The 27,009-nt window shown below is 42.2% G+C and overlaps 1 protein-coding gene across 2 annotated transcripts; it reads left to right on the top strand.

The window, feature by feature from the left end:
* The first annotated feature begins 1,201 nt into the window (after positions 1-1,201).
* On the top strand, positions 1,202-26,231 carry LOC110531609 (protein TEX261). Of its 2 annotated transcripts, XM_021614897.3 has the most exons (6): positions 1,202-1,420; positions 7,249-7,328; positions 7,670-7,823; positions 8,022-8,089; positions 8,657-8,759; positions 24,997-26,231. In XM_021614897.3, exons 1-6 carry the CDS (start codon positions 1,351-1,353, stop codon positions 25,110-25,112), a joined length of 591 nt encoding a protein of 196 aa, XP_021470572.1. In that variant the 5' UTR covers positions 1,202-1,350; the 3' UTR covers positions 25,113-26,231. The 2 variants fall into 2 exon arrangements, with proteins under 2 accessions (XP_021470572.1, XP_090039811.1); XM_090183685.1 differs by lacking the exon at positions 7,249-7,328 and having other exon boundaries at positions 1,204-1,420.
* The last annotated feature ends 778 nt before the right edge of the window (positions 26,232-27,009 follow it).

Here is a 27,009-nt window from a genome sequence, read left to right as displayed (position 1 = left end):
CTCACCAAAACCAGGCGCCGCGGAAGAAATGTAATAGGACAGAGGGCAATTACCAATGTCCCTGGACAGCGTGGGGGTAATATAACATATATAATATATGTGTGCTGCCATCACTCAAAACGGGGTCCTCCATCACAATGCCACACTGGGTCCGAACAACACCAGCCATATGCTCACTTTTCTGTATGCAATTTACACAATGCTTGTCCCTGATCCAGATCAGAAGCCTGCTAGATTTGTGGTTTTATGTGACAATGTTAGTTTTCACCGGGCTGTTCTGGTCCAAAACTGGTTTGCCACCCATCCACAATTTGTAGTTTTGTACCTACCCCCATACTCACCTTTTCTAAATCCCATAGAGGAATTCTTCTCAGCCTGGCACTGGAAAGTGTATGATCGCCAACCCTATGCCCGCATGCCGCTTCTCCAGGAAATGAAGGACGCATGTGGGGACATAGAGGTTGCCTCTGCCAAGGTTGGATACGCCATGCTAGGAGATACTTCCCTCGATGTTTGGTCAAGAGAAAACGTGTCTTGTGATGTAGACGAAGTATTGTGGCCAGACCCAGGCCGGAGAAGAGATGAAGCGAAGCTTAGCATATCTGACTGCCCCCCCCCCCCCCATAGCTGGACATCAAGCCCCTTAGTTAGCTCACACAACAGAGGAACTTTATATACTTGGGTTGCTAAGGTGTTGTCGAGCTAAGAGCGCACAGGTGATTTTAACAGTCCTCCAGCTTTTGAAACCGTCTGAAATGGAGGCTGGATGCATGGCACCTTTTGAGTTCACACCTCCACCCCCCTGCTTTTTGTTAAAAGCACTGAATGGGATAACTGTCACACTTCAACTCTGACACCATTTTAGTGTCTGCTGTGTGCAGTTCACTCATTATTTATTTAATTTAGCTACTTGGTCTGCTTTTCACTTTCAGCATAAATGTTTTAAAGGTGTTGGTTTAAAAACAAATGCTGCTACCCCCCTTTGTGTAGGTGTGTGTGATGAAATTAACTGAAATAAAATAGCCTATTCTACTATATTTCTATTGTCTCACTACTATTATTTCATAAATTACAGCATGCATGGAAAACCAACAGGTAATTGCAGCACATTCACTTCTTATAATGTATTTGATTAATTTATCTCAGTCCCTCTCTGTGGGAAGCATAGCGGCACAAAAAGTTGCTGCAATTCCACCTCCGAACAGAACTGGCGCTGTACCCTCAGCGGCACACTGGATCCTTGAGGGGTGGAACTGACCATCCATCAGTTAGCTAAATTATTTCCAAGCGTAGCACTCACTGTCACTTTTGTTTTTTCATATGTATGTGTTTTATTTTACATGAAACGAGATGTGGTTTATTTATTTACTAAGTTGGCTGTCGTTGGTGATACAAATATCTTTCGTCACACTAGCAATTGGTGAGTTTACTTGTAACGTTACATGTGGAAGTTGTTAGCTTCGCCACATTGCCTTTATTTTCCCACTCGCCTTGTATTGATACCTGTCACTTTGACCTCGGCTCGGAATGACAAACAATCGACAATGTAGCGGAAGAAAATGTATTAAACTGACTTGCTAGGATAACATTAACCTTGTAGTTAGCAATGCACAGTGTGGCAAATTCCCATAGCTAGTTTGCTATCGAGCTAAAAGCCAACTCAATCAGGTAACTAGCTAATGTTAGCTATGGTTCATGTTCAAGAGAGTTTAAGCGAATCGACTAATACATTTCACGTGAAACGTTAGTAACCAATCATTTGACATTAAACTAGCCCAAGTCGTTGCCTATGTAACGTTAACCACTCATCCTGTCTTGCCTCAACCTTTTCATCCACCCTGCAACTTGCTACCGAAATAGCTAACACCTGTACATTGTCATTGGGACAGTTCGTTTTGCAAGGGCCGGTGCTCCGGGCGGGTGGAGACTATTGGAATAGTCTACAATTTGAAACTCCGCCGACCTGGGGCACTGGGCCATGTAAAACAAACTAGTGCTAGTGGCCCATGTTGTTGTTATGCAAGTGGCTAATGTATTAGCTAACTATATTTTACCACTGTTTACAAAAGTACTGTACCGTTACCGTATAGCCAATGAACTTTACAGAAAATCAATAGCTGGAGAGGACTATCTAGCACGCAACTGTTGCCCTGTCCACGTTGGCACTTTCAGAAAGTCATGATGTCATCTCACCTGGCAACGTTTAACCTCTGCCAGCTCGAGCATGCGTACCTGTGGAGGATGGGTTGCAACATTCCATTGCGTCTTGGGCCGAGTCATCAATGATTTATCTACTCAATAAAAAAAAAAACATGCTGCCTAAATCTCCACCAAATAAGTTATAAACTACTGTACAATAAGCTATGGGAGATGCCTGGTTTATACCCTTAAAAAAGTCTAATAGGCTATTAGGCTTAGCTTTGCAGATGGCTTTATACATTATTTTTTCCCCCTGCGCTACATAAATGTGTGTCTGTAAGCTTAGATGATAATACTAGTTTCAAAGTGATAGTCAGTGAACCTTGTTTTGTTACATAGGCATAAAAAATATCTCCTAAAATCCAATCTTGTTTGACAGTTAATGCGCATTATGACAGTGTCTATTTAGCAACTCATCAGCATATTTACTAATAACTAATAAATTAAGATAATCCATGTGGATGTAATGCTCTTTTTTTGGTGGTCTCTGGTACATTCTAATAATGCCTTCGTTCCATCTGAAATCCACAGCAAAATTATTGAATACTTTGAGTATTTACCTCCCAGATTGTAACACAATACCAGAACACGTTTGTCCAATCTAAATTACTGGAAATGTATGAATTCAGAAAGGGAACATTCAACTTAAAAAATAAAATAAAAACATTTAACCTGTCTTCTCTTGAGATAAAATCATTTTACTGCAAGATATGAATAGATACAATTGTTTGTTCTTCAAATGATGTATTTTATTAACTGAAATGAAATAAATAGCCCAAATTATCTTGAAAGAATACACTACCAGTCAAAAGAACAAAACAATCAAATAACACATGGAATCATGTAGTAACCACACTTTTGGCACACTCTTGGCATTCTCTCAACCAGCTTCATGAGTTACCTGGAATGCATTTCAGTTAACAGGTGTGCCTTAAAAGTTAATTTGTGGAATTTCTTTCCTTCGTAATGCGTTTGAGACAATCAATTGTGTTGTGACACGGTAGGGTTGGAATAAAGAAGATAGCCCTATTTGGTAAAATACCAAGTTCATATTATGGCAAGAACAGCTCAAATTAGCAAAGGGAAATGAAAATCAAATCTTGTTTGTCACGTGCTGAATACAACGGATGTAGATCTTAGTGAAATGATTACTTACCAACAATGCAGTTTTGAAGAAAAATACGTGTTAAGTAAAAAATAGGAAATAAGTCCAGGCAAATAGTCTGGGTAGCCATTGATTAGCTGTTCAGGAGTTTTATGGCTTGCGGTAGAAGCCTTTGAGAAGCCTCTTGGACCCAGACTTAGCGCTCCGGTACCACTTGCTGTGCGGTTGTAGAGAGAACAGTCTATGACTAGGTTGGCTGGAGTGACAATTTTTGGGACCTTCCTCTGACCGCCTGGTATGGAGGTTCTGGATGGCAGTAAGCTTGGCCCCAGTGATGTAGTGCCTTGCGGTCGGAGGCCGAGCAGTTGCCATACCAGGCAGTGATGCAACCAGTCAGGATGCTCTCGATGGTGCAGCTGGTGCAGCTGTAGAACCTTCTGTGGACCCATGCCAAATCTTTTCAGTCTCCAGAGGGGGAATAGGTTTTGTTGTTTTGTCGTGCCCTTTTCAAGACTGTCTTGGTGTGCTTTGACAATGATACTTTGTTGGTGATGTGGACACCAAGGAACTTGAAGCTCTCAACCTGCTCCACTACAGCTCTGTCGATCAGAATGGGTGCGTGCTCTGACAGTGTTAGGTCTACTCTTTTAGCTCAATGCGGAGGTTGCCTGTAATCCTTGGCTTCTGGTTGGGGCATGTATGTACAGTCACTGTGGGGACGATGTCTTTGATGCACTTATTGAGGAAGCCAATGGCTGATGTGGTGTCCTCCTCAATGCCATCAGAAGAACCCTGGAACCTATTGCAGTTTGTGCTAGCAAAACAGTCCAGTAGCTTAGCATCTTCTTCATCTGATCACTTTTTTTTTTGACAGTCACTGGTGCTTCCTGCTTTAGTTTTTGCATGTAAGCAGGAATCAGGAGGATAGAATTATGGTCAGATTTTCCAAATGGAAGGAGAGCTTTGTATGCTTGCTTCTTTGTGTGTGGAGTAAAGGTGGTCTGGAGTTTTTTCCCCTCTGGTTGCACATTTACATGCTGGTAGAAATTAGGTAAAACAGATTTAAGTTTCCCTGCATTTAAGTCCCTGCCACTAGGAGCGCCGCCTCTTGATGAGCGTTTTCCTGTTTGTTTATGGCCGTATATAGCTCATTGAGTGCCGCCTTAGTGCCAGCATTGGTTTGTGGTGGTAAATAGGCGGCTACGAAGAATATATATGAAATCTCTCGAGACTTCCTCGAGACTTCCTTTGATATCGTGCACCAGTTGTTGTTTACAAATATACATAGTCCGGCACCCCTTGTCTTACCAGAGGCTGCTGTTCTATCCTGTTGATACAGTGTATAGCCCGCCAGCTGTATTTTATTCATGTGGTTGTTCAGCCATGACTCGGTGAAACATAAGATATTAGTTTAAGGCTTCAAGCTTCCTTTTAAGAGGCATTTTCTCAGATTGAAGAATGAAGCAGGTTATATAACATGGGCTTTGCTACACAGAAAGCAGCATTTGACCACTCCATTGTCAACACTTTGATTAAATCAGTAGACCAAGATCCATATCTTTGAAAATACCATATCAGTATCATTAGCTTTTAAAACAATTCAGTCTGTTTTCTTTTATCAAGTTTTGGACCAGAGTGAGGCTGTCTCTCCACTAGCCTACCTATTGTTCCTGCAGTGAAGACGATTCACCATCTTCATTGAATGTTTTCATAATTTATCTGCAGATAATTGCCAAAAAGCCTACAAGTATGCAAATTAGGGAAGCAAATGAAAGGCTTTCTTACCTGTGCGATTCGGTAGGCTGCTGACGAGTCACTCACTTTTAACGTCACTGTCTGGCAAGTCCTGATAGACTTCATATCGAAAATACAAATTAGATCTTTAGTTTACTTGTCCCGATGTGATACCATGGACATATAACTACGTTGTATGATTTATGAATTGCAAGGATATGACATTGACTTTATTCAGTCAGTTCACCCCATTTATAATGTCAAGCTTGCTGCTCTTCTGTAAATAAGAATTTGTTCTTAACTGAAGGTTAAATAAATATTAGCCAAATTGTGCGCTGCCCTATGGGACTCCCAATCACGGCCGGAGGTGATATAGCCTGGATTTGAACCAGGGACTCTAGCGACGCCTCTTGCACTGAGATGCAGTGCCTTAGACTGCTGCACCACTCGGGGGCCCTATGTAGGGTGTTCAGCCATTACATTCGCCCACATTTGGCTCTGTGTAAACTACAATTGACACTGTTTTTAACGTCAATTATCGCTCTCTAAACGGTTTTGGAAACGTATATTGATATGACCTTCTTTCATTTCAGTGAAAAATAATCTTTCAAATAAAATATACAATTATTGTAGCAGTTTTGCACAGATCCTGTGTGCCTCCAGCTGACCAACTGCGCTTCCTCCTCAGCTCACACACAGGTGTTCGGAGCACGCTAGATAGCTAATTGGCGCAGGTGATGGCCTATGTCTACTGTCTGTCTTCTGTAAACGAGCGCTGTAACATGGAGATATGGCCATGTGGGAACACTAACCCTATAAAGGTGTATCAATGTACCTTTTTGGCTTTTGAAAATGATTGCTTGCTGATATGAATACGTTCCTTATTTTTCCAAAACATTACCGCAAGTAATGCGTGTACATTTTTTGTGCAATCGTCGGGGCTCTTAACAAATCTTCCCCTGTCAGAAGATACTATCGTCAGTATGCACCAAAGGAGTTAAGGTCTATGAATGGGGCTATGCTCCAGCACTTCCAATGTGCCAGAAAACAATAGGCTAAGTGGATTTTGACTCGTCGTTTCCACAATATATGGGACGTGCAAATTGACTCGCATGAATTATGGAGGAGCATCATGCTTTCCTCCCTCTGTGTGAAGGAATTTGACTACAACCACATCGTACACAACACATACACCCAGGTACCGGGAGGTGGGACAGACGGCAGACTGTCAAACCAGCACTGTTTCCCAGTCATTGCTCACTTTGACTGACAGGCACCTGTTCAATCAATAGATCGCTTGAAGATGCATATCGTTAATTCTAGCTGGAGGGCTCGGCAGACTTTTTTTCTGACCTGAGAATTGAAAAGTAACTTAGTTAATTTAAGTGGAAAAAGTACCCGACTGAAAATGAGTGTGTAACCAGCTGTACAGCCGACAGCCGGCGCTAGTGGAAAACTCTGGTCTGTGTGTAGAATGGTGGGGGAGTGCCTTGCCTTGCGTGATGAGATGCAGTGTTCTCCCGTGTGCTTGCCTGGGGTGTATCTGTCACCAGCTTCTCTTTGACCTAAATATTTTGACTTGTTATAGTGTCGTTGCCTCAAGTAGCCTCTTCTGGAAGCATGTTAGTAAATGTCTGCTTCTATCTAGGCTACCTTCAGTTTTTCAGGGGTTATTTTGTGTTGTGTGTGTTATTCCTCAATTGATCTCATGTCTCGTATGTTACAGTACAGTGCAGTCTATAGACGGGTTAGCTGACAACGTCACCAAAACGATGCGCACTATTCAAATGGGGCAGAAGTCCGTGAGTTGCGATTCTAAATGGTCAGATAGCTATCAACCATGACAAGAAGCTGCCATGTGGGGAATTGTAGGAGTCCAATTTCATCTAGTTTTATCTTGTTCTTGACACCATGTCTTGTTTTGAGGTGTTTCTACTGATGGCAAAAATTTGCTAGCTAGCTAACCAATAACTATAACAAAGTATTTGAGAGACAACAAGTGCTCATTGTGCAAATGTATTTATGTTTTCAATAAACATCGGAGACTTAATGTAGTTTATGTTACCTGTGAAAGCCAACCCTGTCTGTTTTACCTCATAGTGGCACAAGTGGCGGTTTTGTTGCTAAACGACCAACCTGTCTATGGACAAGCTGGTAATGCATTTGGTTTGTTCTTGTTATTTATTAGCATGTCTCTCCTCCCCCCCCAGCTGCTGGCCTGTATTATTTGGCAGAACTAATAGAAGAATACACAGTTGCCACTAGTCGAATAATAAAGTACATGATACTGGTGAGTAGTGTCTCTTGACTGATATCAATTCGAACACAATGCAAATGATTTCCTCTAGTAGCTCTTGTATTTAGAATGTCATGGAAACGGAGCTCTCTCACCACCCAATCTCTCTCCCTCCATTCCCTCATTTAATAGGGACTAGGAGTTTTTCCTGGTCACCACTTTACCTGACCAGGAGAAACTCCAAATCCTAGTTATAGCCTATAAGGTCCTGAGTTTTTCAAGATCATGTGATCAGGGAAAACCCCTGGCCCTTATGTCCTGTAAGCTTGACTCCCAGTCCAGATGTTTTGAAGAACTAGCAGCTAACCATTGCTCTGTGCATGCATCCTCTCTAGTTCTCCACAGGCGTGCTGTCGGGTCTGTACCTGTTTGAAGGCTTCCCATGGCTGATGATGGGCTGTGGTCTCTTCACCAACCTGGTGTACTTTGGCCTCCTGCAGACCTTCCCTTACATACTGCTGAGCTCACCTAACTTCATCCTCTCCTGTGGTGAGCATCAGAGACCGGCAGCTGCAGAGGCAGAAACCAGTGTGTAGTGGGGATAGTGTGTAGTGGGGATCTCTGTTTAGACGTCTAAGTACAATATGCTGGGACAGTAGTGTTTACCTGATCACGCAATCTGATAAATGTTCAGGAGTTTAAACATTTGGCTCTCGCTCTCTCTCTGTCTGTCTCTCTCTCTCACAGTATTGGTGGTGCTGAACCACTACATGGCCTTCCAGTACTTTGCAGCAGAGTATTACCCCTTCTCAGAGGTAAGCTTAGGTCACACACTCTAAGGTAAGCCTAATCTGTGTTGATCACTCCTGAGCTCCAATGAGCAAAGTATTGCAGGGTACATATTCATTTATTCACTTAGCACATGACACAATGGAAGGGAGATGGCTTATACCTCACCAAGGGAAAGATGGTTGCTATGAAATAGAAAGCTCTGATTAGTTGGTCGGCCAGTCAATCAAGAAACCAAGTTATTATACTAACAGTCAATATAACACTACCTAGGACCTGAAGTTAGGAGCTGACCAGGAAAAACTCTCAGCCCTAGTTTTTAGCTCTAAGGCCCAGAGTTGTACCTGGTTAGGAAGAAATCATAGTCTTGCCTTGTACCCATGTGTCTCCTCTCTCCTAACCCTCCATGTCTCCTCTCTCCTCACCCTCCATGTCTCCATGTCTCCTCACCCTCCACGTCTCCTCTCTCCTCACCCTCCACGTCTCCTCTCTCCTCACCCTCCACGTCTCCTCTCTCCTCACCCTCCACGTCTCCTCTCTCCTCACCCTCCATGTCTCCTCTCTCCTCACCTCTACCTCTTCTATCCCTGAAGGTCCTTGCGTACTTCACCATCTGTCTGTGGATTATCCCCTTCTCGTTCTTCGTGTCACTCTCTGCTGGGGAGAACGTGCTTCCATCCACCATGCAGCAAGGAGGTGAGCTCTATGATACTGTTCACCTTGTGGTTAGACGACCCAGGTCGTCTTAATACTGTTCACCTTATGGTTGGACCAACCAGGTTGTCGTAATCAATCAAATGTATTTATAAAGCCCTTTTTACATCAGTCGATGTCACAAAGTGCTATACAGAAACCAGCCCAAAACCCCAAACAGCAAGCAACGCACCTGTAGAAGCACGGTGGCTAGGAAAAACTACCTAGGAAGAAACATAGAGAGTAACCAGGCTCTGAGGGGTGACCAGTCCTCTTCTGGCTGTGCCGGGTGGAGATTATAACAGAATTCGACCAAAATGTTCAAACGTTCACAGATGACCAGCAGGGTCAGATGATAATAATCACAGTGGTTGTAAAGGGTGCAACAGGAGTAACCTCAGGAGTAAATGTCAGTTGACTTTTCATAGCCGATCATTCAGAGTTAGAAACAGCTGGTGGGGTGGAGAGAGAGTCGAAAACAGCAGGTCCCAGACAAGGTAACATGTCCGGTGAACAGGTCAGGGTTTCATAGCCGCAGGCAGAACAGTTGAAACTGGAGCAGCAGCACGACCAGGTGGACTGAGGACAGCGAGGAGTCATCAGGCCAGGTAGTCCCAAGGCATGGTCCTAGGGCTCAGGTCCTCCGAGAGGAGAGAGAGAGAGAGAATTAGTGGGAGCCTACTTAAATTCTCACAGGACACCGGATAAGACCGGAGAAGTACTCCAGACTGACCCTATCCCCCCGACACAAACTATTGGAGTATAATTACTGGAGGCTGAGACAGGAGGGATCGGCAGACACTGTGGCCCCGTCTGACTACCTCCGGACAGGGCCAACCAAGCAGGATATAACCCCACGCACTTTGCCAAAGCACGGCCCCCACACCACTAGAGAGAGACATTTTCTACCACAAACTTACTACCCAGAGGCAAGGCCGAGTATAGCCCACAAAGATTTCCTCCACAGCATAAACCAGAGGGTGGCACCAACCCTGACAGGAAGATCACGTCAGAGACTCAAGTGACGCACCCCTGATAGGGACTGCATGGAAGACCACCAGTAAGCCAGTGACTCAGCCCCCGTAATAGGGTTAGAGGCAGAGAATCCCAGTGGAGAGAGGGGAACTGGCCAGGCAGAGACAGCTAGGGTGGTTTGTCACTCTAGTGCTTTTCATTTCACCTTCACATCCCTGGGCCAGACTACACTCATAGGACCTACTGAAGAGATGAGTCTTCAATAAAGACTTAAAGGTCGAGACCGAGTCTGCGTCTCTGACATGGATAGGCAGACCATTCCATAAAAATGGAGCTCAATAGGAGAAAGCCCTGCCTCCAGCTGTTTTCTTAGAAATTCCAGGGACAATAAGGAGGCCTGCGTCTTGTGACCATAGAGCATTACGTCAGGACCAAATCAGAAAGATAGCTAGGCGCAAGCCCATGTAATGCTTGGTAGGTTAGCAGTAAAACCTTGAAATCATCCTTAGCCTTAACAGGAAGCCAGTGTAGTGAGGCTAGCACTGGAGTAATATGATCACATGCTTTATCCAGGTAGCTGGAAGGTAGAGCATTGCAGTAGTCTAATCTAGAAGTGACAAAAGCATGGGTGAATGTTTCTGCATTTTTGGACAGAAAGTTTTAAGATTTTTGCAATGTTACATAGATTTTAAAAAGCTGTCCTTGAAACAGTCTTGATATGTTCGTCAAAAGAGAGATCAGGGTCCAGAGTAACGCCGAGGTCCTTTACAGTTTTATTTGAGATGACTGTACAACCATCAAGATTAATTGTCAGATCCAACAGAAGAACCCTTTGTTTCTTGGGACCTAAAACTAGCATCTCTGTTTTGTCCGAGTTTAAAATAACAAAATGTGCCGCCATCTACTTCCTTATGTCTGAAACACAGGCTTCCAGGGAGGGCAATTTTGGGGCTTCACCATGTTTCATTGAAATGTACAGCTGTGTATCGTCCGCATAGCAGTGAAAGTTAACATTATTTTTCCGAATGACATTACCAAGAGGTAAAATATATAGTGGAAACAATAGAGGTCCTTAAACGGAACCTTGAGGAACACCGAAATTTAGTTGATTTGTCAGAAGATAAACCATCCAGAGACACTGATATCTTTCCGACAGATAAGATCTAAACCAGGCCAGAACTTGTCCGTGTAGACCAATTTGGGTTTCCAATCTCTCCAAGAGAATTGTGTCAAAAGCAGCACTAAGGTCTAGGAGCACGAGGACAGATGCAGAGCCTTGGTCATTAAAATTATGCAGAGCCCTGACGCCTTTAAAAGGTAATTTACCACTTTCGAGTGCAGTCTCAATGGTATAATGGGGTCTAATACCAGACTGAAACGTTTCATATACATTGTTTGTCTTTAGGAAGGCAGTGAGTTGCGGTGCAACAGCTTTTTCTAAAATCTTTAAGAGGAATGGGAGATTTGAGATAGGCCGATTTTTAGTTTTTTTGTGCATTTTCTGAGTCAAGGTTTGGCTTTTTCAAGAGAGGCTTTATTACTTCCACTTTTAGTGAGTTTGGTACACATCCGCTGGATAGAGAGCCATTTATGTTCAACATAGGAGTGCCAAGCACAGGAAGCAGCTCTTTCGGTAGTTTAGTTGGAATAGGATCTAATATGCAACTTGAAATTTTAGAGGCCATGAGTATTTTCATGAATGTGTCAAGAGATATAGGATTAAAATAACTTGAGTCTCTCCCTTCATCCTAGGTCCTGGCAGTGTTGTCCAGACTCAGGACAACTGAGCTTTGGAGGAATACACAGATTTAAAGAGAAGTCTGTAATTTGCTGTCTAATGATCATGATCTTTTCGTCAAAGTAGTTCATGAATGTATCACTGCTGAAGTGAAAGCCATCCTCTCGGGGAATGCTGCTTTTTACTTAGCTTTGCGATAGTATCAAACATACATTTTGGATTGTTCTTATTCTCAATTAAGTTGGAAAAATAGGATGATCGAGCAGCAGTGAGGGCTCTTCGAGACTGTACGGTACTGTCTTTCCAAGCTAATCGGAAGACTTCCAGTTTGGTGTAGCGCCATTTCCGTTCCAATTTTATCTAAGCTTGCTTCAGGGCTCGTGTATTTTCTGTATACCAGGGAGCTAGTTTTTTATGACAAATGTTTTTAGTTTTTAGGGGTGCGACTGCATCTAGGGTATTACGCAAGGTTAAATTAAGTTCCTCAGTTAGGTGGTCAACTAATTGTTGTACTCTGACGTCCTTGGGTAGGTGGAGGGAGTCTGGAAGGGCATCTAGGAATCTTTTGGTTGTCCGAGAATTTTTAGCACGGCTTTTGACGATCCTTGGTTGGGGTCTGAGCAGATTATTTGTTGCGATTGTGAACATAATAAAATGGTGGTCCGATACTCAAGGACTATGAGGAAAAACATTAAGATCGATGGCGAAGTCGATGGCTCCGAAAGCCTTTTGGAGTGGGTCTGGACTTTTTTTTTGCACCCAGGGAGCTAATTTTCAGTATGGCATTTCTAAGAGGATGGTCTCTCAGAAAATAATAATTCTGGTTGGTTTTTCTTTGGATTTTCTCCTACCATACAGTTGAAGTTGTAGGTTTACATACACTTAGGTTGGAGTCATTAAAACTTGTTTTTCAACCACTCCACAAATGTATTGTTAATTAACAACTATAGTTTTGGCAAGTCAGTTAGGACATCTACTTTGTGCATGACGCAAGTCATTTTTCCAACAATTGTTTACAGACAGATTATTTCACTTATAATTCACTGTATCACAATTCCAGTTGGTCAGAAGTTTACATACACCAAGTTGACTGTGTCTTTAAACACCTTACACAATTCCAGAAAATGATGTCATGGCTTTAGAAGCCTCTTTGCGCGACATAATGGGAAAATCAGCCAAGACCTCAGAGAAACTGTAGACCTCAAGTCTGGTTCATCCTTGGGAGCAATTTCCAAACGCCTGAAGGTACCGCGTTCATCTGTACAAACAATAGTTTGCAAGTATAAATACCATGGGACCACGCAGCCGTTATACTGCTCAGGAAGGAGATGCGTTCTGTCTCCTAGAGATGAATGTACTTTTGTCTGAAAAGTGCAAATCAATCCCAGAACAACAGCAAAGGACCTTGTGAAGATGCTGGAGGAAACCGGTAAAAAGTATATATATCCACAGTAAAACGAGTCCTATATTGACATAACCTGAAAGGCCGCTCAGCAAGGAGGAAGCCACTGCTCCAAAACCGCCATAAAAAAGCCAGACTACGGTTTGCATCTGCACATAGGGACAAAGATTGTACTTTTTGGCGAAATGTCCTCTGGTCTGATGAAACACAAATAGAACTGTTTGGCCATAATGACCATCGTTATGTTTGGAGGAAAAGGGGGATGCTTGCAAGCTGAAGAACACCATCCCAACCGTGAAGCACAGGGGTGGCAGCATCATGTTGTGGGGTGCTTTGCTGCAGGTGGAACTGGTGCACTTCACAAAATAGATGGCATCCTGAAGGAGGAAAATTATGTGGATATATTGAAGCAACATCTCAAGACATCAGTCAGGAAGTTAAAGCTTGGTCGCAAATAGAGTTTTCCAAATGGACAATGACCCCAAGCATACTTCCAAAGATGTGGCAAAATGGCAACAGTCAAGGTAAGGTCAAGGTAAAGTCAAGGTATTGAAGTGGCCATCACAAAGCCCTGACCTCAATTCCATAGAAAATTTGTGGGCAGAACTGAAAAAGCATGTGCAAGCAAGGATGCCTACAAACCTGGCTCAGTTACACCAGCTCTGTCAGGAATGGGCCAGAATTCACCCAACTTATTGTGGGAAGCTTGTGGAAGGCTACCTGAAACGTTTGACCCAAGTTAAACAATTTAAAGGCAATGCTACCAAATACTAATTTAGTATATTTAAACTTCTGACCCACTGGGAATGTGATGAAAGAAATAAAAGCTGAAATAAATCATTCTCTCTACTATTATTCAGACATTTCACATTCTTAAAATAAAGTGGTGATGCTAACTGACCTAAGACAGGGAATATTTACTAGGATTAAATGTCAGGAATTGTGAAACGCTGAGTTTAAATGTGTTTGGCTAAGGTATATATAAACCTCCGACTTCAACTGTATCTATTGTGTTATATTCTCCTAAGTTATTTTAACATTTCTACAAACTTCTTGTTTTCTTTCCAATTGTACTAATTATGTGCTTATCCTGGCTTCAGGGCCTGAGCTACAGGCAGTTTACTTTGGGCACGTCATTCAGACAGGAAATGGAGAAAAAAGGGGCCAGCCCTAAGTAGTTTTAATACTGTTCACCTTATGGTTGGACCAACGAGGTTGTGTTACATTTTTGTTCTAGCCCAGTACCAATGTAGCCTGGTTGTCATCCTTGTTCAACTATTACATTCCGCTCCTGCCATTTGCCAAAGAGACTGGCCTTTCGGCAATCTTCAAAGATGAACATTCTTTAATTTGATCCTGATTCGATAACACTCACAGCTATCATCCATTCACAATGTTTTTGCAAATTAGACTGATAGGAAAATATAAACTTTATTCATACATTTGATTGGAAACATTCTAACGTTGGGCATTCTGATGTTATATATTTCATTATAACTTTGGGTTTAGGGAGAACACGAGGATTCCCGTTTCTTGCATTTTTACCACCAGCCAATGTGATCGCAAAGATTTTTATTTTTTTCTTGTTCAAAATAAATTACCAAGCTATATTGCTACTTCTGGGACACGCATTGGGCTAGGCTACTGGTTCAACAGCTATGAGAGGAATACAGAGAGGATGGAAGAGGGAGAGGCCAGTAGAGATGCCAGCGGAGATGTGTGAATTGCGCTAGAAGGGAACAGTGAAGACTGGAGTGTAAGTTAGAAGTTCATTCCTAGGTGGATTAGGGCTAATTAATCCACCATTTGTATACTAGCATATACATTAGGCCTAGTCTACTAGGGTGAATTTAGGCCACCACCTGTGCCATGCAAGCCAGAGCACATTTTTTGGGGGTCTGACACATTTTGTGCCAATGAATTGAAGTTGGACATGGCCAAATGCGTCAAGTTTAATAAAATGTGCAATTAAGTCTACACTAACTTTTTCCACTAGTGGCACTGGTGCTACAAATGTTTGAATATGGTTTCAATAGCTAATTTCTATTTTATTTAACCATTTTAACTAGGCAAGTCAGTTAAGAACAAATGCCTATTTACAATGACGGCCTACGCCGGCCAAACCCTAACCCGGGCGACGCTGGGCCAATTGTGCGCCGCCCTATGGGACTCCCAATCACGGCCGGTTGGGATACAGCCTGGAATCGAACCAGGGTCTGTAGTGACGCCTCTAGCACTGTGATGCAGTGCCTTAGACTGTTGCATGATTTACATTTGAAATAATTGATTAAAACCTGGCCTGTCCAATAATGGGCCTGCATTCCACATAAAACCAGGCTAATAATTACTAGCCATCTCTTAAATTAGCATGCCCTTGTGTTTTTAAATTGATTTGGACTTTTAAAATAAAGTGCAAAATAACCTTTCCATCTACCCGAAGACAATTATTTTGTATTTTATTAGGATTGCCATTAGCCGTTGCAAAAGCAGCAGCTACGCTTCCTGGGGTCCACATAAAACATGAAACAATACAGAAAATGAATAGACAAGAACAGTAGCATGTGATTTTCATTAGCATCGCTAATTGCTACACAAAGTGGTAGACATATAGGGCCTACTCGTACCGCACACAGCAGGGCTCGACATTCAAATATATTTGCCAGTGGCACACCGGGCCAGTGCCAACTGAAAGCTACAGGCCGGAATAAATAAAAAAATACTGGCAGGGTCCATATCTCACAGGAAAGTGAATGATCCGTGCATAATTTCAGTAACAGGTGATTTTCTTTCATTTGCGAGCTGAGCAAGTAGCCTGAAAAAGTAGGACTTTTTCAAGCACTTAGTTGCAATTGATGAAGAATTGAATTGAAGAAACTCAAAGAAAAACAAAGTGTTAAACGAAACGTGAAGCTCAATGAAGTGCTGACAAGGATCTACATTTTTATATTTAATTGTTGTAATAGCCTATAGGTAAAAATATATAATAACCTCAATGTATGCAACAAAATATGCATTACCATTAATAGGCCTACACAATGGAATTATACATTGACATTTATTTTTACATTCTAAAATATGTGGGCAAAATGTGGACCAACATTTCTAAAAACATGTTTTAACTTTTGTAATTATGGGGTATTGTGTGTAGATCTGGGGGGGGATCAATGCAATCCATTTTGAATTCAGGCTGTAACACAAGAAAATGTGGAATAAGTCAAGCGGTATGAATAGTTCCTGAAGGCACTGTATGTGTGCAGCGCGCGTGTGATAAATAATCGACATAACGAACAAACGGCTCCAGGAATCAATCTGTTTTTTTTTAATCAATTGTATAGCCTAGATTAAAAATTATTACAATATTTTTCTTTCACTTGCGCAAGCGCGCCACTGACGGGGATGATCGACAGGCCCGGAGGGTTTCCAAAACCGGGCAGCCCTGTATGTGGAGCCCTGACACACACAGAAGGGCATTCCCGTGCCGTTGTTGCCTCCTTAGAAAGTTGCCTTATTTTTGGTCAATTGCACATTACTGTTTGAATAAATCATGATAATAAAACAAATTAAGCAAATTGTCTAACCCAAAAATAACGTGACCAGGTAAGAGAAATTCACTGGCGCCCTTTTGAACAATTAAAAAAATGTGTGTTGCACTACCAAGTCTAACAGTCACATTTGGTCGTAGTATCGAACCCTTTATAGTGCCGAGGCCTATTTAATGAAACCCTGGCTGTTGATGTAGGCAACCGATAGCAAAGCAGGGAATCCCCAATTCCCCACTGATCTCCTTTTTGAAAATGGCAAGTTAATTTTCTCATCCATAAATGCATATCAAGTGCAAGTACGCTGGAGGGCCTTTTCATTAGGAGGGAAGTCTACTGTGGATAGCTAAAATAATGATTATGATCACGTTCTCTCAATTGTATAGGTGTCCCCATAGGCCAAATATAACATTTGGCAGCCACGCACGAGTGACCAGTGTAGCATTTTATCGTCTACAGTCGTAGCCAAAGGTTTAGAATGTCACATTAATTTTCATAAAGTCTGCTGCCTCAGTTTGTATGATGGCAATTTGCTTATACTCCAGAATGTTATGATCAGTGATCAGATGAATTGCAATTAATTACAAGGTCCCTCTTTGCCATGCAAATGAACTGAATCCCCCAAAAACATTTCCACTGCATTTCAGCCCTGCCACAAAAGGACCAGCTGACATGTCAGTGATTCTCTTGTTAACACAGGTGTGAGTGTTGACGAGGACAAGGCTGGATATCACTCTATCATGCTGATTGAGTTCGAATAACAGACTGGAAGCTTCAAAAGTAGGGTGGTGCTTGGAATCATTGTTCTTCCTCTGTTAATCATGGTTACCTGCAAGGAAACATGTGCTGTCATCATTGCTTTGCACAAAAAGGGCTTCACAGGCAAGGATATTGCTGCCAGTAAGATTGCACCTAAATCAACCATTTATCGGATCATCAAGAACTTCAAGGAAAGCGGTTCAATTGTTGTGAAGAAGGCTTCAGGGCGCCCAAGAAAGTCCAGCAAGAGCTGGTTGATTCAGCTGCAGGATCGGGGCACCACCAGTACAGAGCTTGCTCAGGACTGGTAGCAGGCAGGTGTGAGTGCATCTGCATGCACAGTGAAGCGAAGACTTTTGGAGGATGGCCTGGTGTCAAGAAGGGCAGCAAAGAAGCCACTTCTCTCCAGGAAAAACATCAGGGACAGACTGATATTCTGCAAAAGGTACAGGGATTGGATTGCTGAGGACTGGGGTAAAGTCATTTTCTCTGATGAATCCCCTATCCGATTGTTTTGGGGCATCTGGAAAAAAGCTTGTCCGGAGAAGATGGGATTGATGGGTCCATTTAGGGTGTGTGTGCGAGTTCGCTAATTCTTTCTAAGCCTACGTCCATTCAGAAGGTTTCCTAAAATAGCCTGTATGGACTCCATCTCTTAAGAGAGGAGGGACTAATAATAGAACAGAAATGAGCATAAAAAAATAAAAATGTCAGCAAGTCATGATGACCAGCATACTGCGTATTCAAACCACTTGACTTTTTCCACATTTTGTTGCGTTACAGCCTTATTCTAAAATGGATTAAATGTTGTTTTTTTCCCCCCTCATCAATCTACACACATAATGACAAAGCAAAAACAGGTATTTAGAAATGTTTTAAAAAAAAAATTGAAATATGACATTTACATAAGCATTCAGACCCTTTACTCAGTACTTTGTTGAAGCACCTTGGGCAGCGATTACAGCCTCAAGTCTTCTTGGCACAGCATGGCAGACATGTATTAGGGGAGTTTCTCCCATTCCTCTTGGCAATATCCTCTCAAGCTCTGTCAGGTTGGATGGGGAGCGTTGCGGCACAGCTATTTTCAGATCACTCCAGAGATGTTTGATCGGGTTCAAATCCAAATCAAATCAAATGTTATTTGCCACACACATGGTTAGCAGATGTTAATGCAAGTGTAGCAAAATGCTTCCGACAGTGCGGTAATATCTAACAAGTAATCTAACAAATTCACAATAACTACCTTATATGCTCAAATGTAAGGGATGGAATAAGACTATGTACATATAAATATATGGATGAGCGATGGCCGTGCGGCATAGGCAAGATGCAATAGATGGCATAAAATACAGTATATACATATGAGATGAGTAATGTAGGATATGTATACATTATTAAAGTGGCATTATTTAAAGTGACTAGTGATACCTATCTGATTGACCTTTAGCCATGTATTCATACATTTTGTGAAAGTGTGATAAGTGGTGCAGTTATGTGTGTCTGATGGCAGTGTATTCCAGACATTGGAAGCTCTCACAGAGAAAGCAGATTTACTAAAGGTGCTTTTCCTTAACGGAACTATACAGTCACCTCTTGTGGCAGACCTTGTGGATCTGCTGCCATATGTTTGGGTTTTCTGTTTAACAAAAATACAGAGTGGAGGGGGGCCAGGCCATTTAGGATCTTGAATAAAAGACATGCGTTGGTGTATTGCACAAGATTTTCCCAACTCAGGAGCTCATGCTTTCTGAGGATGTAACAGTGATGATGGCTATTGGGCTTCCTTTTTCACATGCTTTTTTAAAAGAGAGGTTGGAATCAAGTATGATGCCAAGGTACTTAAAATCAGATACCACCTGGAGCTTCTCCCCTGACACATCGACATCTGGCTCAGTAGCATCTGTTGCCCTCTTTGTGAAGAACATGCAAACAGTTTTTTTCACATTGAGATGCAAACACGAGTCACTGAGCCACTTTGTAACCTGGACCATTACAGTAGTGAGTTCTTGTGCAGCTTGTTGTTTGCTCTTTGCATGCACAAATAGCACTGTATCATCTGCATACATTTGAACTTCAAGCCCAGTACAGACAGAAGGCAGATCATTAATGTACAGGCTGAACAGGAGGGGCCCCAGTATTGACCCTTGGGGCACACCCACATCATAGCTAAGAGTGGGCGACAGCTCATTGCTCACTCTGACACACTGAGTTCTGCCTTCAAGGTATGATGGTCTTCGACAATTTTGTGATGAGAATATCATGGTTAACAGTATCAAAAGCCTTCCTTAGGTCCAGAAACACAGCCCCAACAACGCCCCCTTTGTCCATCTTGGACTTCACATTTTCCAGAAGAAAGCAGTTGGCCGTTTCTGTGGAGTGTTTTGCTCTGATGCCAAACTGCATGGGGTGTAATGTGAAGGGGCTGTTGTTGAGGTGGGCAATCAGTTGTTACACACTTTTCAACAACCTTTTCAACAACCTTTGACACCACAGGTAGTACTAATGGGCCTGTAGTTACTCATGTCAGCAGGGTCGCCCGATTTAAAGATGGCAGGTATAATGGCCCGACTTCCATACCCTTGGAAACACCCGAGACCAATAGATGTGTTGGTGACCTTAGTAATGGGGCCAATGAGTGACTCTTTGTAGTTTTTAAGAAAGGTAGAGTTCTTTAGTGAGCTAATCACCTTGTTCACCTTTGACTCAGAAACCTCCCTTATGATGAAGACAGGTTGAGTGTCATTCACTAGCACTGAGCCCAAGAAACCAGTGGAAGGGTTCTGTGTCAGTACCCTGACAGAGTCAATAAAGTAGGAATTGAAGGCTATTGCTATTTCGACTGCATCCTGTGTTTGTTATTCACCATGATTTCTAGTATTTTTGCAGTGTTACTATGGTCTTTCCCTGTTAACCTTTTTAGATTCTCCCAGATCAATTTAGAATTTCCCTTTGCTTCACCAATTATGTTAATACATTTTTTTGCCTTGGCCTGTCTGATTTCCTTCATCACCTTATTTCTCAACGTGGTAAACTGTCAAACTGTCATGTCTGTCATGCTCTAATTTGGATCTTAGGGCTATTTTTAGAGCATAATCTCGTTCTTTCATCAATTTCCAGATTTCTCCATTTAGCCAAGGAAGAGTGCTCTTTTGGCCAGGTTTGGATTTGATTTTCTTTAGGAAACCACTTATTGTAGTCTGGATTGTGGATAGAAAAACCTGACTATCAGCTTCCATGTCTGTATAGGACAAGAGAGCATTCCAGTTAATTCCCGTAATTGCGTTTTCAAAATAGTTTAATTCACTCTTAAGTATTCTTAGTTCATCCGGCTTTCTAACAGTAGAGAGGTTAAACCTGCTCTTAGACAGCTTTCTGGCTATAAGTGTCAGATTATGATCAGATAGCCCAGTAACCATATTGAATGATTTAGTCACTCTCTCTGGTTTATTACTGAACACCAGTTCAATCTGTGTTTTAGAGCAACAAGTCACCCTGGTTGGCCCTTTAACTAGCTGTGTGAGGTCAAGGTATTAGGGATCCATTTGAGGGTTTTCCTACAGACTTGTCTTCATAATTCATGTTAAAATCTCCCATTAAGATGACCTCTTTCCCAAAATCACATTCCCTAAGCATGTTATTAAACTGATCAAAAAACAGACTTTTGGTGGAAGGTGGCCTATACATTCCAATAAGGGTAAAATACATTTGAGTGAGAGGTTGTTTTCCTGACACCACTCTCCGAGTGCCCTCACCTCCTCCCTGTAGACTGTCTCGTCGTTGTTGGTAATCAAGCCCACTAATGTTGTGTCGTCTGCGAACTTGATGATTGAGTTGAAGGCGTGCATGGCCACGCAGTCATGGGTGAACAGGGAGTACAGGAGGGGGTTGAGCATGCACCCTTGTGGGGCCCCAGTGTTGAGGATCAGCGAAGTGGAGATGTTGTTTCCTACCCTCATCACCTGGGGGGCGGCCCGTCAGAAAGGCCAGGACCCAATTGCACAGGGCGGGGTTGAGACCCAGGGTCTTAAGCTTAATGATGAGCTTGGAGGGTACTATGTTGTTGAATGCTGAGCTGTCGTCAATGAACATCATTCTTACATAGGTATTCCTCTGATCCAGATGGGATAGGGCAGTGTGCAGTAGAGGTCGACCGATTTTATGATTTTTCAAAACCAATTATCGGAGGACCAAAAAAAAGCCGATACCGATTTAATCGGACCATTTTTTAAATATATATGTGTATATATATATGTGTATGTATGTATGTATGTATGTATGTATGTGTGTGTGTGTGTGTGTGTGTGTGTGTAATAATGACACTTACAACAATACTGAATGAACAATGAACACCTATTTTAACTTAATATAATACATCAATAAAATCTATTTAGTCTCAAATAAATAATGAAACATGTTCAATTTGGTTTAAATAATGCAAAAACAGTGTTGGAGAAGAAAGTAAAAGTGCAATATGTGCCATGTAAAAAAGCTAACTTTTAAGTTCCTTGCTCAGAACATGAGAACATATGAAAGCTGGTGGTTCCTTTGAACATGAGTCTACAATATTCAATATGCCTGCCACCACTCAGTCAGACTGCTCTATCTAATCATAGACCTCATTATAATATAATAACACACAGAAATACAAGCCTGTAGGTCATTAATATGGTCAAATCCAGAAACTATCATTTAGAAAACAAAACGTTTATTCTTTCCGTGAAATACGGAACCATTCCGTATTTTATCTAACGGGTGGCATCCATAAGTCTAAATATTCCTGTTACATTGCACAACCTTCATTGTTATGTCATAATTACGTAAAATTCTGGCAAATGAGTTTGCAACGAGCCAGGTGGCCCAAACTGTTGCATATATACTGACACTGTGTGCAATGAATGCAAGAGAAGTGACACAATTTCCATAGTTTAATATTGCCTGCTAATATGAATTTCTTTTAGCTAAATATGCAGGTTTAAAAAAATATCTGTGTATTGATTTCAAGAAAGGCATTGATGTTTATGGTTAGGTACATTCATGCAACGATTGTGCTTTTTTTCACAAATGAGTTTTTGTTAAATCATCCCCCGTTTGGCGAAGTTGGCTGTCTTTGTTAGAAATAAATGATGAGAATCATCATATGATATGATGTGAGCTAATGAGGTGAGATAAGGGAGGTAAAGGCAAAAAAGGCCATGGTGGCGAAGTAAATACAATATAGCAAGTAAAACACTGGAATGGGTAGATTTGCAGTGGAAGAATGTGCAAAGTAGAAATAAAAATAATGGGGTGCAAAGGAGCTAAATAAATAAATAAATAAAATCAATACAGTAGGGAAAGAGGTAGTTGTTTGGGCTAAATTATAGGTGGGCTATGTACAGGTGCAGTAATATGTGAGCTGCTCTGACAGCTGGTGCTTAAAGCTAGTGAGGGAGATAAGTGTTTCCAGTTTCAGAGATTTTTGTAGTTCGTTCCAGTCATTGGCAGCAGAGAACTGGAAGGAGAGGCGGCCAAATAAATAATTGGTTTTGGGGGTGACCAGAGAGATATACCTGCTGGAGCGCGTGCTACAGGTGGGTGATGCTGTGGTGACCAGCGAGCTGAGATAAGGGGGGACTTTACCTAGCAGGGTCTTGTAGATGACATGGAGCCAGTGGGTTTGGCGACGAGTATGAAGCGAGGGCCAGCCAACGAGAGCGTACAGGTCGCAATGGTGGGTAGTATATGGGGCTTTGGTGACAAAACGGATGGCACTGTGATAGACTGCATCCAATTTGTTGAGTAGGGTATTGGAGGCTATTTTGTAAATGACATCGCCGAAGTCGAGGATCGGTATGCTGGTCAGTTTTACAAGGGTATGTTTGGCAGCATGAGTGAAGGATGCTTTGTTGCGAAATAGGAAGCCAATTCTAGATTTAACTTTGGATTGGAGATGTTTGATGTGGGTCTGGAAGGAGAGTTTACAGTCTAACCAGACACCTAGGTATTTGTAGTTGTCCACGTATTCTAAGTCAGAGCCGTCCAGAGTAGTGATGTTGGACAGGCGGGCAGGTGCAGGCAGCGATCGGTTGAAGAGCATGCATTTAGTTTTACTTGTATTTAAGAGCAATTGGAGGCCACGGAAGGAGAGTTGTATGGCATTGAAGCTTGCCTGAAGGGTTGTTAACACAGTGTCCAAAGAAGGGCCAGAAGTATACAGAATGGTGTCGTCTGCGTAGAGGTGGATCAGAGACTCACCAGCAGCAAGAGCGACATCATTGATGTAAACAGAGAAGAGAGTCGGTCCAAGAATTGAACCCTGTGGCACCCCCATAGAGACTGCCAGAGGTCCGGACAGCAGACCCTCCGATTTGACACACTGAACTCTATCAGAGAAGTAGTTGGTGAACCAGGCGAGGAAATCATTTGAGAAACCAAGGCTGTCGAGTCTGCCGATGAGGATGTGGTGATTGACAGAGTGGAAAGCCCTGGCCAGATCAATGAATAAGGCTGCACAGTAATGTTTCTTATCGATGGCGGTTAAGATATCGTTTAGGACCTTGAGGTGCACCCATGACCAGCTCTGAAACCAGATTGCATAGCAGAGAGGGTATGGTGAGATTTTGAAATGGTCGGTAATCTGTTTGTTGACTTGAGACCGTAGAAAGGCAGGGTAGGATAGATATAGGTCTGTAGCAGTTTGGGTCAAGAGTGTCCCCCCCTTTGAAGAGGGGAATGACCGCAGCTGCTTTCCAATCTTTGGGAATCTCAGATGACACGAAAGAGAGGTTGAACAGGCTAGTAATTGGGGTGGCAACAATTTTGGCAGATAATTTTAGAAAGAAAGGGTCCAGATTGTCTTGCCCGGCTGATTTGTAGGGGTCCAGATTTTGCAGCTCTTTCAGAACATCAGCTGACTGGATTTGGGAGAAGGAGAAATCGGGAAGGCTTGGGCGAGTTGCTGTGGGGGGGTACAGTGCTGTTGACAGGTTTAGGGGTAGCCAGATGGAAAGCATGGCCAGCAGTTGAAAAATGCTTATTGAAATTCTCAATTATTGTGGATTTATCAGTGGTGACAGTGTTTCCTATCTTCAGTGCAGTGGGCAGTAATGAAGTTGTAGAATGGAAACAGGATGCACCTGAGCTCAATTTCGAGTCTTATAGCAAAGGGTTTGAATACTAATGTCAATGTGATATTTCAATTTTTTCTGCAGTATTGTGTGTAGATTGCTGAGGAAAAAATACTATGTAATCTGTTTTAGAGTAAGGCTGTAACAAAATGTGGAATTAGTCAAAGGGGTATGAATACCTCCCGAAGGCACTATATGTTGCGAGGAATGGCGACAGGTGCCAGTTTCTTTCCTCATTCTTGGCATGCAACTGAAGCAAACCGTATTTGAATTGAACCTTGTAGGCTAATATTTTCTGTATCATTATTACACTCTCATTATGGAGTCCTCTCTAGCCACTTTGAACAACATGATCTTGCATTGACACTTCTCACAAGCACTTCATAACGGAAGTTTTTATTGTTGTTCTTAACTTTCTAACTCTATATTGCGCCAAATGTTGTTGTTTCCAAATACCAATCAGCAACTGCACCTTAAACCCAGTTGCACATTGAACATTAAGATTGCCGAAATACCAGTCTCTCTGGCAAATGACACGAGTGGAATGCTAGCTAAAAAGACTGGTTCCCGAACTAGCACCAACGCACCTGATTCAACAAATCATCAAGCCCTGGATTAGTTGATTCAGGTGTGCCAGGATTGAAAGATATTGCCATTTTCACAAAGTGAATTGATGGTCAGTTATTTAATGACCTTTTTTGATATTTCTCACCCTCTCTAGATGACGTGGTCTCTAATTACTTCACCAAGGGAAAGAGGGGCAAGCGGTCCGGAATCCTGCTCATCTTCTCATTCCTAAAGGAGGCGGTGTTGCCTAGTCGACAGAAGATGTACTGATGCTCTACCTGGGGGTTTGGGTGGGGGTGGGGGGGGGATAGATTTGGGAAGGGACTAAAGGAGAGGTGGCGGAGGAGGAGGGAAGAAAAGGAGGAGGAAGGAGAGTGCATCGTAGCAGAGCAGATGAGAGCTCCCACTATTACTACGGACTAGCAGCAGTGCGTTTTACAGGACTGATACATCTCTCTTACTCTCTCTGTGTCCGAAATGGCACCCTATTCCCTATATAGTACACTTATATATATATATATATAGTACACTATATAGGGTATCCATGTCGGTCTGTGATGACGACTGCCAATGAACAACTGAAGACTTCTCCCTCCCTCTCTGGCTCCTGTTCTCCAGCTACAGTAAAAGCCTCTGTAGGCTCTACTCCAACACTCTTCTGTTCTGTTTTATAAAGGTTTGTTAAGGAAACTACGTGCTGGTGTGAGTCATCTAGGCCGTATTCATTAGCGCAAAATGGAAACGAGCGTTTCTTATTGGACAAGTTCATGTTGTTCCCTCTGTTTATAGTCAGTTGTCTTCTGTTTGGTGCCTAATGAATAACAGCTAAGTGGAGAAGTCAGGTTGGAAGTGAGAATGAGAACAAGGTTGGGGTAAAACTAAGCCAGATAGGATCTCTTGAATGAGTCCAAATGGCACCCTATTTCCTACATAGTGCACTTCTTTTGACCTGAGTCCCATGGGCCCTGGTCAAAAGTAGTACACTATATAGGGAATAGGGTACCATTTGGGACACAACCCTTGTCTTGTCTTGTGTGCTGGGCCGTTAACTCCCTGCAAGTATGGGGTCGCCTATAACCCAATGTTTGTACGTGGACCCATAGGAATGCATTTTTTTGTTGTTTCTTCACTGTTCCCCATTCATTGACTTTATCGTTATAAAATTACTTATTCTCCTGAACTGTTTAAAAGAAGAAAAAAAACTTAAATAATATATAAGTGATTTTTTTTTTGGGGGGGGGGGGGGGGTATCAATTGATAGAAAAAACTGAACAAACAAACATTCCCACAAATACTTGTGCAATGATTTCTGTATGCCTGTTATGGCTGAATCTGGGTGTGTTTAGAGGGAGGAACTGATCATGTGATTATTAAAGAGGCAGTACATGGTGTGAGACTCATCACTGATTGGTTGTTTGGAAGATGCATGGTATAAGACTGATTAGCTGTGAGGCAGGGTACAGTGCCTTCAGAAAATATTCACACCCCTTGACTTTTTACACATTTTGTCGTTCTGCAGCCTGAATTTAAAATGAGTTAAATAGAGATTTGGAATTAGCTTTTGAGATGTTTTACAAATGTAATAAAAATGAAAGCTGAAATAAGTATTCAACCCCTTTGTTATGGCAAACCTAAATAAGTTCCGGGCTAAAAATGTGCTTAACAAATCACACAAGTTGCATGGACTCACTCTGTGTGCCATAATAGTATTTAAAAATATTTTTGAATGAGTACCTCTACCTCTATCTCTACCCCACACATACGATTATCTGTAAGGTCTGTCAGTTGAGCAGTGACTTTTACACCGAGTCACTACAACGATACATGCGTCCTTCCTAACTCAGTTACCGGAGAGGAAACCTCTCAGGGATTTCACCATGAGGCCAATGGTGACTTTAAGACGGTTACAGAGTTTAATGGCTGTGATAGAAAACTAAGGAAGGAACGACAACATTGTAGTTACTCCACAATACTAACCTAATTGACAGAGTGGAAAGGAAGCCTCTACAGAATACAAATATTCCAAAACGTGCATCCAATTGGCAATAAGGCACTAGTGTATACTGCAAAAAATGTGGCAAAGTGTTATGTTTGGGGCAAATACAACACAACACTGAGTACCACTCTTCATATTTTTAAGCATGATGGTGGCTGCATCATGTTACGG

Source organism: Oncorhynchus mykiss, chromosome 9 (genome assembly GCF_057628025.1).
Source record: "Oncorhynchus mykiss isolate SJ-2025 chromosome 9, ASM5762802v1, whole genome shotgun sequence".
Lineage (NCBI taxonomy): Eukaryota > Metazoa > Chordata > Actinopteri > Salmoniformes > Salmonidae > Oncorhynchus > Oncorhynchus mykiss.
Note: the sequence above shows the minus strand (reverse complement) of the source record. Positions and strands in the feature narration are given on the sequence as shown.